The 17,191-nt window shown below is 41.4% G+C and overlaps 1 protein-coding gene across 1 annotated transcript in view; it reads left to right on the top strand.

Moving 5' to 3' along the window:
- The first annotated feature begins 228 nt into the window (after nucleotides 1-228).
- LOC122944156 (protein transport protein Sec16B-like) overlaps nucleotides 229-17,191 on the top strand; it is a 138,634-nt gene continuing 121,671 nt past the window's right edge. The window contains exons 1-5 of the mRNA XM_044302386.1: nucleotides 229-411; nucleotides 2,709-2,936; nucleotides 9,504-9,601; nucleotides 10,018-10,099; nucleotides 14,735-14,852. Coding sequence (XP_044158321.1) covers nucleotides 229-411; nucleotides 2,709-2,936; nucleotides 9,504-9,601; nucleotides 10,018-10,099; nucleotides 14,735-14,852 — 709 coding nt within the window. The remainder of the gene's footprint in view (nucleotides 412-2,708; nucleotides 2,937-9,503; nucleotides 9,602-10,017; nucleotides 10,100-14,734; nucleotides 14,853-17,191) is intronic.

Below are 17,191 nucleotides of genomic sequence, written 5' to 3'. Positions count from 1 at the left end.
ATTCAGATAAAATTAAATAGAATAAAACCATTGGGTATCAAATTTTACCACATACTAATTGTAAATAAGTGAATTATTCCCGTGAATGGGGCTCAGCTAGCATTGGCCAGAGTTGCCAACTATCCAGAAATTCCTGGACAGTCCATAAAAATAGATGACTTTTTTTCCTGTGTCCGTGAAAAAAAATAGACACTTCCAATAAGTAACCTAATGAACAGAAATCTAGGTATGCTCGGTGGACTAATATCTCTCCTTTCTGTCTTGGCATCCTACAGGGAAGATTTGCATAAAGTAGATGTTATGAACTACTGCCAGCAGAACGTCAGCCAGTGCCTGCGCTCACAGGGTGCAAGGAGCCGCGACAATGCTTTGCTATGGCAGGTGCTGTTGCAGATGTGTCGGCAGAATGGGGTACGTGGAACACAACGCTGCAAATCTGGCTTGCATTAGCAGTGAACAAATGTCGCTTTGTAACATCCACGGAGTGCTGTTTCAACACACGTTTATAGCAACGTCCATCATATATTATGTAAATATGGTTTCCCTTAATTAACATTACGCAGATTGCTTTTATGCCTGTGGTTTTCAGCCAAGAGTCCTGGTTTCTACTAACTAATTGCTGCGACTGTATGATTGTGTTGAAGCCACTGGGAGAATTTAACCCACCATTGTTTTGTGTCTAGTTAATAGTTTAAAGGACCCGGTGGCTTGTGGCATTATATTTAAAAACTTTATAAAATGTAACAATTTATGCCGGTGAATACATTTAAACTGTACAAGATTAAGGGGGCAGTAATGCAATAATGCAAGTCATTTTTTTACAAAAAATTTGATGTTTCTTGGGATATCATTTTTGATATCACTCCATGGATTCTACCTCCTTCCCTTTCTCCTTTGTTTGGGCAGCAAAAAATCTTACTTAAAGGGAACCTGTCACCTGGATTTTGGGTATAGAGCTGAGGACATGGGTTGCTAGATGGCCGCTAGCACATCTGCAATATCCAATCCCCATAGCTCTCTGTGCTTTTATTGTGTAAAAAAAACGTTTTGATACATATGCAAATTAACATAAAAGAGTCATATCTTACTTGTGTGACCAGAGAAGAGTCATATTTTCAAGCTCTGACTCATCTCAGGTTAATTTGCATATGTATCAAATCGTTTTTTTTACACAATAAAAGCACACAGAGCTATGGGGACTGGGTATTGCTGATTGCTAGTGGCCATCTAGCAACCCATGTCCTCAGCTCTATACCCAAAATCCAGGTGACAGGTTCCCTTTAAAGTAAACTTGTCATGTGAAACATGGTGCCTGATCTGAGGACGGCTTGTTATAGAGGATCTGAGCAGATTGATATATAGAGTTTTATGGAAAAATATTCAGTATAAGGCCTCTTTCACACTACAGTATGTTGCATTCAGTGTTTTGCGTTCCGTTTTTCACGGATCCGTTGTTCCGTTTTTTGCTTCCGTTGTGGTTCCGTTTCCGTTCCGTTGTTCCGTTCCGTTTTTCCGTATGGCAAATACAGTATACAGTAATTTCATATTAAAAATTGGGCTGGGCATAACATTTTCAATTGATGGTTCCGCAAAAAACGGAACGGATACGGAAGACATACGGATGCATTTCCGTATGTGTTCCGTTTTTTTTGCGGCCCCATTGACTTGAATGGAGCCACGGACTGTGATTCTCGGCCAAATATAGGACATGTTCTATCTTTTCAACGGAACGGAAAAACGGAAATACGGAAACGGAATGCATACGGAACACATTCCGTTTTTTTGCGGAACCATTGAAATGAATGGTTCCGTATACGGACCGTATACGGAACGCAAAAAACGGACCGTATACGGAACGCAAAAAACTGTAGTGTGAAAGAGGCCTAACTTGGATTTGATTCATTTAAATTCCTGCTCTGGGCTTTGAAGTTAGGGAGGCGGTCCTATCAGTGATTGACAGCTCTCTGTGTATACACAGTCCTAGAGGGAGGACTGTCAATCACTGATAGGACCGCCTCCTGGACTTCTAAGAACAGAATGATCAGAAATTTCAATTAATGAAATTCTGTATAACTTGTATATTTTCCCATAAAACTATATATCAATCTGCTCAACTCCTCCTGCTCTATATCATGCTGCTGGCAGATAACATTGCATTTTCATGGTGACAGGAAGATTATCAGGAATGAACATTCATAAATATGCTCATTCCCACTAATCTGCCTGTGTAAAGGTGCTGCAGATCTCCTGAAGAACGAGCAAAACTCTTGTTCATTGGGGGAAATGATCTTTGGTGCAAACACCTCAATCCTCATTTATGGGTGTGTTTTTTTTTGTACTATTGTGATTAGTGCTTATATTCTTGATTAGATATCGTCTGCGTACTGACTTTGGCTTAGCTCCAGATTAACCCATTGTCTGCTGAGTTGGTTTCTGCTTACTCTGCTGATTTTTTACCCTGGCTAGCTGACTACTCTTCTGTTTCCCATTTGGTCATCCACTAAGTTCAAGTCCATTTGTAGTTTTGGTGGGCTAATGATAACCAAATAACCAAAAAGTTAACAGCTCATTTTAAGGTGTGTTCCATTATAAGTAAAAGTGCACTGTTATTATTGAAGTGCCACTCCTCCAATAGAAATATATATTTTTTTATAATAGATTTAGTTGGACTATGACTTTGCCATTTTACATCTCTGTTCTTTCTTTAGTGTATAGATGGGAGTGATCTGGCAGATCTAATACTTCAAGACTGCAAGCGGGAGAGATACCGAAAAGAGCAAGAGTACAGTGAGCTCATCTCTCTGGGTGATGAACCATCCCTCATACCTGATGGTGCACAAGTGGATCTTCTAACTGGAGAGGTCCCATCTACTGTTGAAATGTCAAAACGGGCTGTGGAAAAATTCACTAAGTTGCTGTACTTTGGACGAAAAAAAGCAAGTTGTCTACTTTACAACATATACCTTATGTCCTCTCTTCACATCATGGAAGTCTCTCTTGAGGCTGTAGTCTTTCTGAAGACCACAATCAGCTTTGTTAACTCTTACACTACTCTTGAGCTAAATTGTGAATTAACATTACCTTCTCAGCTGATGTTCCTCTCCTGACTCTTTCCCTGAGTTTCTTGCTTGAGCCTTTGACTGTTCTTCCACATTTATGACCTTAACCTGGGATCTTTCCCTCAGTTACCAAATGATCACTGTTATCTGCTCGGTGGACAATAAACTAGAATACTCTTTTACTTGCATGATATAGGCTTTCATCTGAAGATATTAAAGGTAACTTGTATGTAGATGAGGATCTTGGCTTTTTGAAGTCACCATAATGATCTGCTATAATAGATATGATATTCACTTTATTCTGTACTTTTCAGGGTTCCTGCATCTTCTTCTTTCTATACTTTGGTTTCTGAATTCTCTCTACTGCTGAGAAGACTCTGATAATCTTTACAGCATGTTCCCTTCCATCCAATCTTCAGTTAAAGACGCATGCATATGAACCTTTGATTTTTCTCTGCTCACACATAGTAGTTTGCAGGGTTGGTTAACCCCGCTTTGGTTATTTTCAGGTGTCTAAAGCCAACCATACACTTGCAATAGCAATCTCTCCTGACTCCCTTCAGACTCCTCCGTACATACAAGTTCAGTTCAGCCAAATGTTTGCGTGTCAAGCAATATAGAGCCCCTTTACTGCAATAATACTCAACATAACTGGGAAAAGCTTATTCTAATTCATAACCCAAATAAACAAACTAAGCATTCCAGTTAGCTCCCAATAAAAAAAGACATACTTTATTAACTACCAATATAAAAAACATACAAGTACTTAGAGAAATAATTCCTAAATAACATAAAGCCTCCAGGCTCTACTGCATTATCTCTAAACCGTAACTACAGTACTTAAATAATTATCAATATCTCACTGCAACTTCAATCCCAGCTAGTGATGCACCGCTATTATTTCAGTAACATGCAATAAGTAATCTCATCACAGTAAAAATTAGCTTACTGCTTTCTGTACATCCGAACGCCTGGGCTCTGCGACAGGCATTTTGCATGATGCTTCATCAGGAGGTGGTGCCAAGGAAGGGGAAGAGAGCATTAAGAAGAATCAACTACCTATCCCCACATGGTATCTACATTACTTTCTGAAGAAACAACATGGGAGTCGGGGTGCCTGGGCGTTTGGATTTACAGGGAGCAATGAGCTAATTTTTTATTGTGATGAGATTACTTTTTGCACGTTCCCGTAACTCTCATAGCTTCTAAAAAAAGCTAGTGACATTTGAAGATTTAAACTTAGCATGTGTGACCATCACAGTGAGGTGGTGTCACGTAGGTAGGGAACAGTCCATCCCCTAGTCTCCAGCCAAACCACTGTACCTACCTACTTGGAAGATTAGCCCTTAGGGGCAGCCACCAACTGGGCGTTGTCCCTAGTCTGACTACGTGCACAGGCCCTAAGAGAAAATGGGGAATTATAGAACAAATCAGGGCTAGAGAGAAAACAAATAGACAGAATCAGAATACACAAGCAAATCTTAAGACAAGCCAAGGTCAAAGCAGAAGGTCACATCAGTACAATAATCAGTAGTCAGAGGTGAAGTCAGAAGTAAGCTAGAGGTCTGAGATCCAGGACTATATCCAGCAAAACAGCAACAAGCTTGTGTGACTGCAAAGACCAATCTCAGGTGACTGTGGCCAGCAGGCTCCTGTTTAAATCCCCCACCAGCAGGGACCACAGGACGCTGACGCCGATCTTGATTGGTCCAGCTTCCTATTACTCTGATTGGCTGTCAGCCCCAGAGTCATCAGAGCTGGTTGCAGTGGCAATCAAGTGACGCTGGCGGCGCAGCTGCAGAGAAGCAGGGACTGCAGCTGGAGCGATGGCAGGTAAGTACATGGTGGATGAAAAAAAAAGGAAAAGAACAAACAGCAGGTGGTGCTGTAAAGATACATTTTATTGAATGGGTCAGTGGCTATACTACATTTTTATTACATGCAATAACAAAGTACAATCATCCCTCAAGCTGCAATGGCCTCAGGATACAATATTTTCAACATACAATGGTCATTTCTGACCCATCGTAAGTAGAAACTGGACTTAACATACAATGTCTCAGACCCAGATCCAACCAATCAAGGCCACTTCTCTGGCAAAATAGCAGTATTATTTGCTAGTAATAAGCTATTCCTTGCTTTATCTGTCTTAGTTATGTGCTTATTTTTTCTTAAATCTTCATTTTCTCTTATCTTGGATGACATTTTGGGGCTTTGGAACCGATTACCCAACTTACAATGGTTTCAAAATACAATGGTTGTCTTGGAACCAATTAATATTATAACTTGAGAGACCACTGTATATAGATCCAGGTGTAGGTTTTGAAAATGTAGAATGTTTTTACAGTTGTTACTGTTTAGATATACAGGAGGAGCAGCTGAAGGGATTGTTTCTCCAAGTACTTGTATGTTTTTATACTGGCATATAATCAAGTATGTATTTTTAGTTTATTTGGGCTGTTTAGTTTATTTGGGTTATAAACAAATTGGGTGAGAGGAGGAAGCCACTGCCAGACACTTCTGGTGGTTACTTATCTCCTGGGAGAATTATAATCATCCTAGGAGGACCTTACCTTATATGTATGGCCACTTACAAACATGCCTAATGATAATCCTATTTTTCATAGGCTGATTATTTTGGGGATATTTGGGTTTCTTATGGATGTACTGCTGCTGTGAGTATAAACTGCAGAAAATAGGTTCAGTTCTATAATATAATACAATGTATGTAAAGGACCCTTTGGTACAACTTTAGAAACCGTTATTTTTCTGGGACTTTGCATTTTTGCATTGAGATATACACCAGTACAATATATATACCATTCTATGTTTCTATGTGCTGTCATTTTAAATAACCCAGTTAGAGCTTTTGCATAAAAAGATTGAAGAACCTCCCCTCTATTAAATACAGAAGGTATTTAGTATTAGCAAAAACATCTTGTCCCCTGCCTTTTCAACACTTTACTCTCTCTCACTATACATATATATATATATATATATATAGAGGAACAGCACCTTCAGAGACAAATTGCAGGTGCAAGCTACCCGGCAATAATACAGCAAACAAATAGTAGCAGCACATCACTAAATGCACTAAGACTGAGTGAACAGGTGAATGTGTGAACAGGGTCAAATACATGACGCCAGTACTTGCTAATAAGCAGTTAGGAAGCTCTTAGCGCATATTATTGATCAAAAATATGTCGGGCCCACCTACCAGACGACAAGGTAGCTTCTTATCAGATATATATATATAATTTTTTTAATTTTTTTTACTGGCAATGTATGAAATCCAGCATTGTATAAAATGTCTAGACATTCTATAGAATGCCTAAAATATTCAGGCAAAGTATGTAACTCTTAATATTTCACACATTTACTAGGCATTCCATATAATGCCTAAAGGCAAACTGGCGAAGTACGGTATTAAATACTCCCTTCCAGAGGTTACCGGGCAAACAAGCAAAGTATAACACTACTCCCTTCCAGAGGTCGTTGCACAGCAACAGCATCGTGAAATTGCCCAGCGCCAGAGTCACCCCCATACAGCGACAGTGCCATAACACAAGTGAGGACAATATTGGTTTGTCTCTCTTGTTTTTTAGTAAGAAAGTTTTGTTCTCCCGCTGTTTTCTAACAACAAGAGTAGTTTATTGAGGACATTTGCATTTCTTCTGTGCAAGAACAAGGAACAAACTATGAAGTGCTTTTGGGAGAAAGACAAGTGCCATTCAAAATGCCAGCCTTGCTAGTGAGGACAATACTGCTCTTCCGTTATTTTAGAACAACAAGTGTAGTTTATTTGGCATTTCTTTTCTTTGTTTTTCAAATCAGTAAAGGTTTCTTAATGTTTATAAATTTTTTGCATTTTATACTTTGCCTCAAGAATACTCATCCTTCTATACATATGTCTAGGCAAAAGACTGAAATAACAGACATTTCATGCTTTGCCTAAATTCTAGAGAATGCCTAGGTATTTTATACAATGCCTGCATTTCATACATTGCGTGTAGCATCTATCTATCTATCTATACATCTATATCTATCCATCTATCTATCTAGCAAGCAAAATAAGGCAGCATGCTGTTATACATGCAAACAATAGAACTAGGGATTATTCTGGATTACAGTGGTAGTATACCTACTATACATGAAAAATGGAAGCTTTTCTTGCACATTTTTTCAAAAAATTGTACAAACAGTAGGGACTCAGGTATCCTGAATAGCATTACATCAATAGATGAAAATGACATACAAATCCAATAACTGTGTCCCAGAACCCTATTCCCCCCCTCCACCTTAGCGAAGAGATGGTTATCTGGATCCTGACATGAGTACCTTCTTGCACATTTCTGATAAAACGTGTCGGGCCCATCTACCAACATCAAGGTAGCTTCTGCAGATGGGTACCTAACACTAACAGAACTGCCTCTCCTGGACATAACCTAAGCCTACAAAGTTCAGGGAGGTGTAGGAACCAGATACATTTATACTCTGGGCAAATGGGCAGGAGTGCTTAATCTAAAAGGAAACAGCTATCCTTCAAACACACTGCAAGAACATTTTAAATAGTACATCCAAAGTCACAGGTGCACATCCATAAAGCTAACATTTTTTTGCTGTTTGTATGGTAGCTTTATGAATGTGCACCTGTGACTTTGGATGTACTAGTCTAAATTTTCTTGCAATATATATATATATATATATATATATACAGTTGCAAGAAAAAGTATGTGAACCCTTTGGAATGATATGGATTTCTGCACAAATTGGTCAAAAAATTTGATCTGATCTTCATCTAAGTCACAACAATAGACAATCACAGTCTGCTTAAACTAATAAAACACATTGAACACACCATGTAAACATTCACAGTGCAGGTGGAAAAAGTATGTGAACCCTTGGATTTAATAACTGGTTGAACCTCCTTTGGCAGCAATAACTTCCACCAAACATTTCCTGTAGTTGCAGATCAGACGTGCACAGCGGTCAGGAGTAATTCTTGACCATTCCTCCTTACAGAACTGTTTCAGTTCAGCAATATTCTTTAGATGCCTGGTATGAATCGCTTTCTTGAGGTCATGCCACAGCTTCTCAATCGGGTTGAGGTCAGGACTCTGACTGGGCCACTCCAGAAGGCGTATTTTCTTCTGTTTAAGCCATTCTGTTGATGATTTACTGCTATGCTTTGGGTCGTTGTCCTGTTGCCAAACCCGTCTTCTGTTGAGCTTCAGCTGGTGAACAGTTGGCCTTAAGTTCTACTGCAAAATGTCTTGATAAACTTGGGAATTCATTTTTCCTTTGATGATAGCAATCCATCCAGGCCCTGACGCAGCAAAGCAGCCCCAAACTATGATGCCCCCACCACCATACTTCACAGTTGGGATGAGGTTTTGATGTTGGTGTGCTGTGGCTCTTTTTCTCCACACATAATGTTGTGTGTTTCTTCAACTCAACTTTGGTTTCATCTGTCCACAGAATATTTTGCCAGTACTGCTGTGGAACATCCAGGTGCTCTTGTGCAAACTGTAAACGTTCAGCAATGTTTTTTTTGGACAGCAGTGTCTTCCTTTGTGGTATGCTCCCATGATATCCATTATTGTTTACTGTTTTACGTATAGTAGATTCGCTAACAGGGATGTTAGCATATGCCAGAGACTTTTGTAAGTCTTTAGCTGACACACTAGGAGTCTTCTTCACCTCATTGAGCAGTTTGCGCTGTGCTCTTGCAGTCATCTTTACAGGACGACCACTCCTAGGGAGAGTAGCAGCAGTGCAGAACTTTCTCCATTTATAGACAATTTGTCTTACCGTGAACTGATGAACAGCAAGGCTTTTGGAGATACTTTTATAACCCTTTCCAGCTTTATGCAAGTAAACGATTCTTAATCGTAGGTCTTCTGAGAGATCTTTTGTGCGAGGCATCATTCACATCAGGCAATGCTTCTTGTGAAAAGCAAACCCAGAACTAGTGTGTGTGTTTTTTATAGGGCAGGGCAACTGTAACCAACACCTCTAATCTCATCTCATTGATTGGACTCCAGTTGGCTGACACCTCACTCCAATTAGCTCTTGGAGATGTCATTAGTCTAGGGGTTCACATACTTTTTCCACCTGCACTGTGAATGTTTACATGGTGTGTTCAATAAAAACATGGTAACATTTAACTCTTTGTGTGTTATTAGTTTGAGCAGACTGTGATTGTCTATTGTTGTGACTTAGATGAAGATCAGATCACATTTTATGACCAATTTGTGCAGAAATCCATATCATTCCAAAGGGTTCACATACTTTTTCTTGCAACTGTATATTCTGTATATAAAATCTTAAAAGCCGGCTTCTTACATCACTCACTCAACTCTTTTTCTCTCCTGCTGTTGTAACTGTTCATCTCTTTGAAGATTCTACAATTTCTTGGCTAATAGATCATATTTTATTATTAAGGAGGCCCTTGATTGGGCGATGAAAAGTCAGCTTTGGGGACATGCTTTGTTTCTCTCCAGCAAGATGGATTCACGGACCTACAGCTGGGTAATGGCCAGGTAAATGCACTTTTATCTGATCCGTTATCATCCTCATCCTGCTAACAGCCACAGGCTGAAAAGTGTTATCATGGGTAGTAATTTAATAGCATTGAAAGGGGAAGGGATTAGGTTGCCCTGCGGAGAGGATAGTAGGAAATTCTCATAATTAGACAAGAAGGGACGCCGGCTCTAAGACTAGAGATTGCTTGTAAAGAATCTAGTTGGAGGAGGTCAGTCATTACTTGAGAAGAGAACGTAATTGATTGGGCATTGACTGTACAGAAAATGATTGAATAAGCATAACATTCCAGGTGGGGAATTGATCAAACATTACTTGCAGATAGGCTAAGCCTCGCAGCATGTACTCTCATCCGATTTCCTCCTCAGTAAGGCCACTCATTTAGTACTAATGATGGTTTTGTTGCCGTTCTCAGGTTTACTAGCGCTTTGGCTGTCAATGACCCATTACAAACCCTGTTTCAGCTAATGGCTGGTCGCATACCACAAGCTGCAACCGTAAGTGATATATTTTTTTTTCTCCTAGTGTTGCATTGTGCAGACGTATGCTAACCATATGTAACAGATTGTGCTTCCCGTGCTTCCAACAATTTGGGAAAAATTGGGCCACGATGTGGGGAGATAATAATAGCTGCTTTTGTCTTCAAGCACTCGGAATTGCAAAAAGAGATTTTCTGATCTCTCTGCAGTGCCCAAGACCCTTCTATTTTCACACTGGGTATGCGGATGGGCAGATGTCTCGTTAAATGTTGTGTTGTCTATCTCTTGTCTCTCAAATAGTATGGTTTTATCAAAGTTGTGTGGCTAAGGGCAGGTTCACATCTGTGTTTGGTAACTCTGGTTACTACCGGAGTTACTAAATCCAGTATAAACGAACACCGCCTGGCACCACCAGATCCCCATTCACTGTATAAGGATCTGGCATGGAACTGGCATATTTCCGGAATAGATTCTGGTTTTCTGCCAGAAAATAGCACAGCATGCAGGGCTATTTTTTTCCAGCAGAAATCTGACATTTATGCCAGAGACACCGCCGGATCCCATTATAGTGAATGGGGATCCAGGGCATGACTTAATGTTGGGCCGTACCCTATGGCAGAGGTTTCTGGCTTTCTCCTCCCTTCTAAGTAAAAACATATATTAGGTTGGGTGTGTTTTTTGTACAGAAAAGTTGGGAGAGACAGATGTCGTGCCGACAGCTATTGAAAGTGTATGGAAACCTTTTATTTTGATGAATCCACTAAATGGATCCTCCACCCCGCAAATATAATAGAAAGAATTCAGAACAAGAGTGTCTTCTCATTGACTTCTGGTGTAAAATATATGGAAAACTCAAGTTATTCATTGCGTTTAAAGGGGTTGTCTCATCTCAGACAATGGGGGCATATCGCTAAGATGTGCCCCCATTGTATTATAGGTGTGGGTCTCAGCGGACCCACACCTATATCGGGAACGGAAACCCGCAAAGTGGTGGCTGGAGGACTCCGGTCAGGCCGCCACTAAGCACTCTACCTATAGAAGTAAATGGGAGCGCGCCGCACATGACCGGCCACCGCTCCCATTTACTTCTATAGGCCTTACTGAAATAGCCGAGCCAGAGTTCGGCTATTTGCGGCAGCCCTATAGAAAATGAATAGAGGGTGGCTGTGCATGTGCAGTGTGCCCTCCATCACTTTCAGAGCTCTGTTCTCTATATAAGTGCAGGTCCCAGCGGTGGGACCCGCACCTATAAACAATGGGGGCATATCCCCCATTGAGACAACCCCTTTAACAAAAATTGGTAATATTGAAAGCAGACACTCTTTTGATTAATATTATTCTCATATAAATCTATAGAAATGCCAACATATGCATTTCTACTTTATGCTAAAAAATGGTCGAAAATGAAACCCAAACAATAATTTTAAAAATGGGCCTGTGAGCAGAATCTAAAGCCGGCCTTACACATTAGTTCAGTCAATCCATGTAATCTGTACGGGTGTGTCCCGTGACCCAATGTTCCCTCAATGGTTAATGTTGGGGAAAAAAAGGATCAGGCTACTGGATTTTGACATGCTTGATCCCTTTCTTCTCAAGGGAGATGTGCCTCTGCCAAAGGAGTGTAGCAGCACCGTATTCTCATCTCCCTATTCACAACACATTCATGCTCGGCATAGCCAAGGGCTCGTGCATATGTTGGGCGGTTGTGAGCAAAAGCTGCTACAGTAATTCGGCCAATAGCTATTTGAAGTCAAATATGTATCAAAATTCTAGTATTCTGTTTTTGCAAAGGATAGAATACAGGAATCACCGTATCTGGCATATGTTGGAAACCGGTGGCATCTGACGGATCCTATTTCCTATAATGGTTTCTGGCAGGTTTCTGGTGTGAATACCAGTTTGCTTTTGGACAAAATACTGCTTCTTGCAGTGGTATTTCATCCATCCATTTTCGGCCAGGATCTGCAAATGAGACTCCTGCCGGTATCTCCACTCACGATGACAACCAAGCCTTAAGGTGATGTAACACTATTTCCTGTGTGCCACTTTTCACCAGTGTCCTTGTCAGTGTTTTTCATCCCCCTCATGCCATTTTTTTTATATGGCAGCTGGCAGGGTCCTTCATGACTCTACAAAGATAAGCAGAACAAGCTGTGACTGTTTTTTTTTTCTTTGTCCTTTACATGAGTGACCTTCCTAGACAATCACATTGAAGGGCCTGGCAGGAAGGATATGGAAACATGTTCTGAAATATATATGTGTATGAATGTTTAGAAGAAATGCATCTGTTTTCACTTGTGATCATGATCATATAAACCTTTGGCTATAGATTCCATAAATTTTTTAAAAAAATGATGTAGATACTTAAGAGTTCTGGACTTAAATAAGGCAAATTAAAGAACATGTGTGTGAACCAGGCACCACATTTTGAAAAACCCCAAGGTGATGAAAATGCTCCTTAATTACAGTTACTTGGCAGGTTACCGTGGATAACACAGTTGTTTCTTAAAGTACAGTGGAGCACAGATGGTAAACTCAGTAGAAGTAAAGCCAAAAGGTTCCCATGGTCATTTGAAGAACATACATTCCTTAGAAAACAAAAAGGTCACTTTTTTAAACTTTCTACTTCCAAAAACTGGCTAAAATAGAGCATTGATCATCTTTTCGAAGTGAGGAATACATGATCTAGTGAGACACAATATCCGTCCCTTGCATTCTTTTTGCCCCAAACTGTGAAGGCAAGGACATAGTTAACCTAAAGAGGACCTGTGTCTTCTCCTGACATATATGTTTTAGTAACTACTTGCATTCCCCATGTAATAACAATTCTGGAGCATCTATTCTTATGACTTTATGGTGTACCATTTCTTTATTATTCCTGCTAGAAGTTCTGAATTACTAGCAGTTTGCAGTGAAGGTCGACACGAGTGTTACCAGTTGGGAGGTGTCTCTCTGCACCATCTGACATAGGCAGCACAGATTGGATAGTATCAGACTGTGCAGGGTTAATTTTTTCTTTGCATTGCCATATTCTGACCCCCTATAACTTTTTATATTTATTTTATGTCTACGTAGCTGTTTGGGGGCTCATTTTTTGTGGGGAAATCTTTAGTTTTTATTGATACCATTTTGGAGTGTATGTGACGTTTTCATCACTCCCATTTTTTCGGGAGGTGAAGCGACAAAAAATTGTGAATCAGCCATTTAGATTTTTTTTCTATTATGGCATTCACCCTGCAGGATAAGAATGTTTGTTTATATTTTAATAGTTTAGTCATTCAGGGACATGGCGATGCCTATGATCTTTATATTTTTGTTTCTTTAGTTTTTATTTTTAATATTGGGAAATATTTATATGATTATTTATATATATTTTTGAATCTTTTTTAAAGATTCTGTCATTTTTTTTCCAATCTTGTGAAAACATTTTGGACCTATATTTTTTTTTCAAGATCCCCAATAGGAGACTTAAAGGGCTTCTGTCACCCCCCATTTAGCAATTTTCTGTATCGGACATTGGCTATTTGCTAATGTCAGTTGAGTCTATATATATATCACTCTTACCTCTCTCTGTGCTGTAATTTCTTTAAAAAATCGTAATTTTATAATATGCTAATTACTTCACTACCAGCAACTTGGGCGGTTACTTGCTGGTAGCCGCCGCATCCTCAGACTATAAACACGCCCCCTCCTCCACTTGATAGACAGGGCCAGCGAGTGCTCTCCTCCTCCCGTTGGCGCTGTCTGACCATGAAATCCTGCGCCTGCACCGTACCGGTCCTCATTCGGCGCAGGCACTCTGAGAGAAGGACGCTTTTCCGGGTGTAGGCTGACGTCATCGGCGCAGGCGCACTGATGAAGGAGCAGGCAAGCGAGCGTCCTTCTCTCAGAGCGCCTGCGCTGAATGAGGACCGGTACGGCGCAGGCGCCTGATTTCATGGGCAGACAGGGCCAACGGGAGGAGGAGAGTGCTCGCTGGCCCTGTCTATGAAGTGAAGGAGAGGGCGTGTTTATAGTCCGAGGATGCTGCGGCTACCAGCAAGTAACCGCCCAAGTTGCTGGTAGTGAAGTAATTAGCATATTATAAAAGTAAGATTTTTAAAGAAATTACAGCACAGAGAGAGGTAAGAGTGATATATATAGACTCAACTGACATTAGCAAATAGCCAATGTCCGATACTGAAAATGGCTAAATGGGGGGTGACAGAAGCCCTTTAAACAAGTGATCTTCTGATTGCTTCTCCCATACTGCAGAGAGAAGTCAACAACTCATGGATCTATAGTTACTGATTATATAGGGTGAGATTTTCTTTGGTGTGTATTGAACCTCTATGCTGGGGAATGGAGGATCAAAGTGACGTTCTCCTGAAAAATATCGATCCTGTTTTATTTCAGCCTACAGCATGCCTCTTTCAGGGTGTTTCATACAGATTGTGAGATGTAAGACCATGTTTCAAATGTGGCCAAGCATGGAAGATCCACCTCAATCTTGTCAGGTCTTACTGTAAGCACTGGACCATCTGACATGGTGTGAAGCTGGAAGGTTCTCTGCATGGGCCCAGTGTTGTATACTGGATTTTATGTCTATCATCCCTGTTTGTCCAGACTACAGTATTTGCTTCTAATGTTTCGTTATAATTCTCCATAAAACAGTGCAGTGGAGATAAAAAGTGGGGAGACTGGAGACCTCATTTGGCTGTAATGCTGTCCAACCAGATGTCCGATCCTGAGGTGAACCATCGTGCTATTATCACCATGGGGGACAACCTAGGTAAGTTATGTTCTTAATACACTATGCATAGAGAATGAGCGCTTGCAGGCCTGTGTTTTATTTATGGAGTATACTTACTGTAGGTGTCAGCTGAATAGAATGGGTTTTCACCGCAGTTTATTTCCATAGAGAGTCATTAAGATATATCTCTGACATTCTCCATATTTCACTGGTGCTAATATTATACATAGTGTAAATTTACTATCGGTTTCAGATATATTTGAGTCTTTGGACATAATATTCAAAGTATTTTCCCTATCTACCGATCCCTGGCATCTAGCTTGTTTGTCCAGATCACCATGAGCTACCAAAGCCCAGTGGGCCCTGGCATCTGCCCTGGTTTTCCCGAGTGCCGACACCAGCCCAGTGTGAATGATATGTGAAGGATCTTTATCAGAATATCAGAAGGGTAGTAGAGACAGCAGTTCTGGCTGCAACAGATATAATAGATGCCTTTAAATTGACCTATAAGACCTCATGATCACAGCCATAATACGATGTCCATACAAGTGTAAGGGTACTTTTTACATTAGCGGCAGGGAACTCCGGCAGGCTGTTCTGGCGGGTGAACAGCATGTCGGATCCTTCCTGCTGCTAGTACACGTGTGCCCCCGGACTGCCGCTCCGTCCCCATTGACTATAATGAGTGCGGGGGCGGAGTTCCGGAGGCGGCACGGCAAGAGGCAGCCGGACTAAAAGTACTGCATGTCGTACTTTTAGTCCGGCTGCCTCTCTTCGTGCTGCCGCTGTAGCTCCACCCCCGCCCCCATTAGAGTCCGAGGGCACACGTGTACTAGCGGCAGGACGGATCCGACAGGCTGTTCACCCACCGGAACAGCCTGCCGGACTCCCCTGGTGCTAGTGTGAAACTAGCTAAAAGAGGACCTTTCACTAGAATAAAACAACTAAACTAACTATACAGACATGTAGAGCGGCGCCCAGGGATCCCCCTGCACTTACTGTTATACCACGCCGCTCCGTTCTCCCGATATAGCCTCCGGTATCTTCATAGTTAGGCTCCACCCAGGGGAACCTGCCGGCGTCTCATTCTCCCATGCTGTAGCGCTGGCCAATCGCAGCGCTCAGCTCATAGCCTGAGAGAAAAAAAAGCCTCATAGGCTATGAGCTGAGCACTGTGATTGGCCAGCGCTACAGCATGGGAGAAGGAGACGCCGGCAGGTTCCCCTAGGGTGGAGCCTTACTATGAAGATACCGGGAGAACGGAGCGGCGCCCAGGTATAACAGTAAGTGCAGGGAGATCCCTGGGCGCCGCTCTACATGCCTGTATAGTTAGTTTAGATGTTTTATTCTAGTGAAAGGTCCTCTTTAAGGGTCCTTAGTGTATGTCCATTTGTTCCTATTTAAAGGGATCGTCTATCCTTTAGTATCACTGCCTAGATGGACGGTTAAAAATAACAAACTAAATCTTTATTGAGAACAATTATAATAAAATCACTTGGCTAATGTTGCCTTGCTAAAGTCACCAAATGAACAGTCGAATTGGGACTAGTGTCTAAATTAGACTCAGATGTGTATTCAGTCTAATAGGCACAAAGCATGGTCAGAGCAGGAGGTATGCATACGGATTTTAGCAATACCTATCTATGCCTACAAAGTGCACATTCTCTGCTTTGACCAGGTTCCCAATGGTACTTTAAACAACCACTGAACATCCGGAATTAGTCCTGTGGTATGTACCATGCGTTACTACAGAGACACACGCTATTCACTTAAAATGGGTATATATCCCAATATCTCAGCGATATAGTCGTATCACTACTGTCACTCTTGTCCAGTTGAGGAATGTCACGGTTTTTAATCCTCTAGTAAAACTGGACAGAGTATGTGAGAGGCGCACAGGGTAAGACAAGAGAGTACAGCACCTAATAAAGCTCTAGCATGGCTATTCTGCTGACCCTCAAAAGTTCTGTCGCTGCTCTTACTGATGATTCCACCAGCACTATTGTCAGAGTGTAAAGCCCTAGGTATGCTCAACGTGTTTCTGTGTCCCTTTGAGCAGGACACTTCATCAGGAGCAAAGGCATAAACTAAAGTGTCTGACTGTAAGTGAAAGGAGCCGGCGGTGGACACTGCAGGTGTCAGTACCAGCATCAGCGGCGCTGTGATGGCCGTACGCGCGCTGCCGACTCCCACTGGTTAAATAAGGGAACCCTGTGATTAGGGGGATAGGCGCTGTCTCCAGCCTCCAATCAGGGAGGGGGCGTGTCAGGAGAATACGGCCCGTATCGCGATCGCAAGCTGCTGCCAGTGTTCTGCACCTATTCACTCAAATACATTAAAATGGGGGATCTCCAGACGGCTGAAAGAGCCTTCCGGGG

Source organism: Bufo gargarizans, chromosome 7 (genome assembly GCF_014858855.1).
Source record: "Bufo gargarizans isolate SCDJY-AF-19 chromosome 7, ASM1485885v1, whole genome shotgun sequence".
NCBI lineage: Eukaryota > Metazoa > Chordata > Amphibia > Anura > Bufonidae > Bufo > Bufo gargarizans.
Note: the sequence above shows the minus strand (reverse complement) of the source record. Positions and strands in the feature narration are given on the sequence as shown.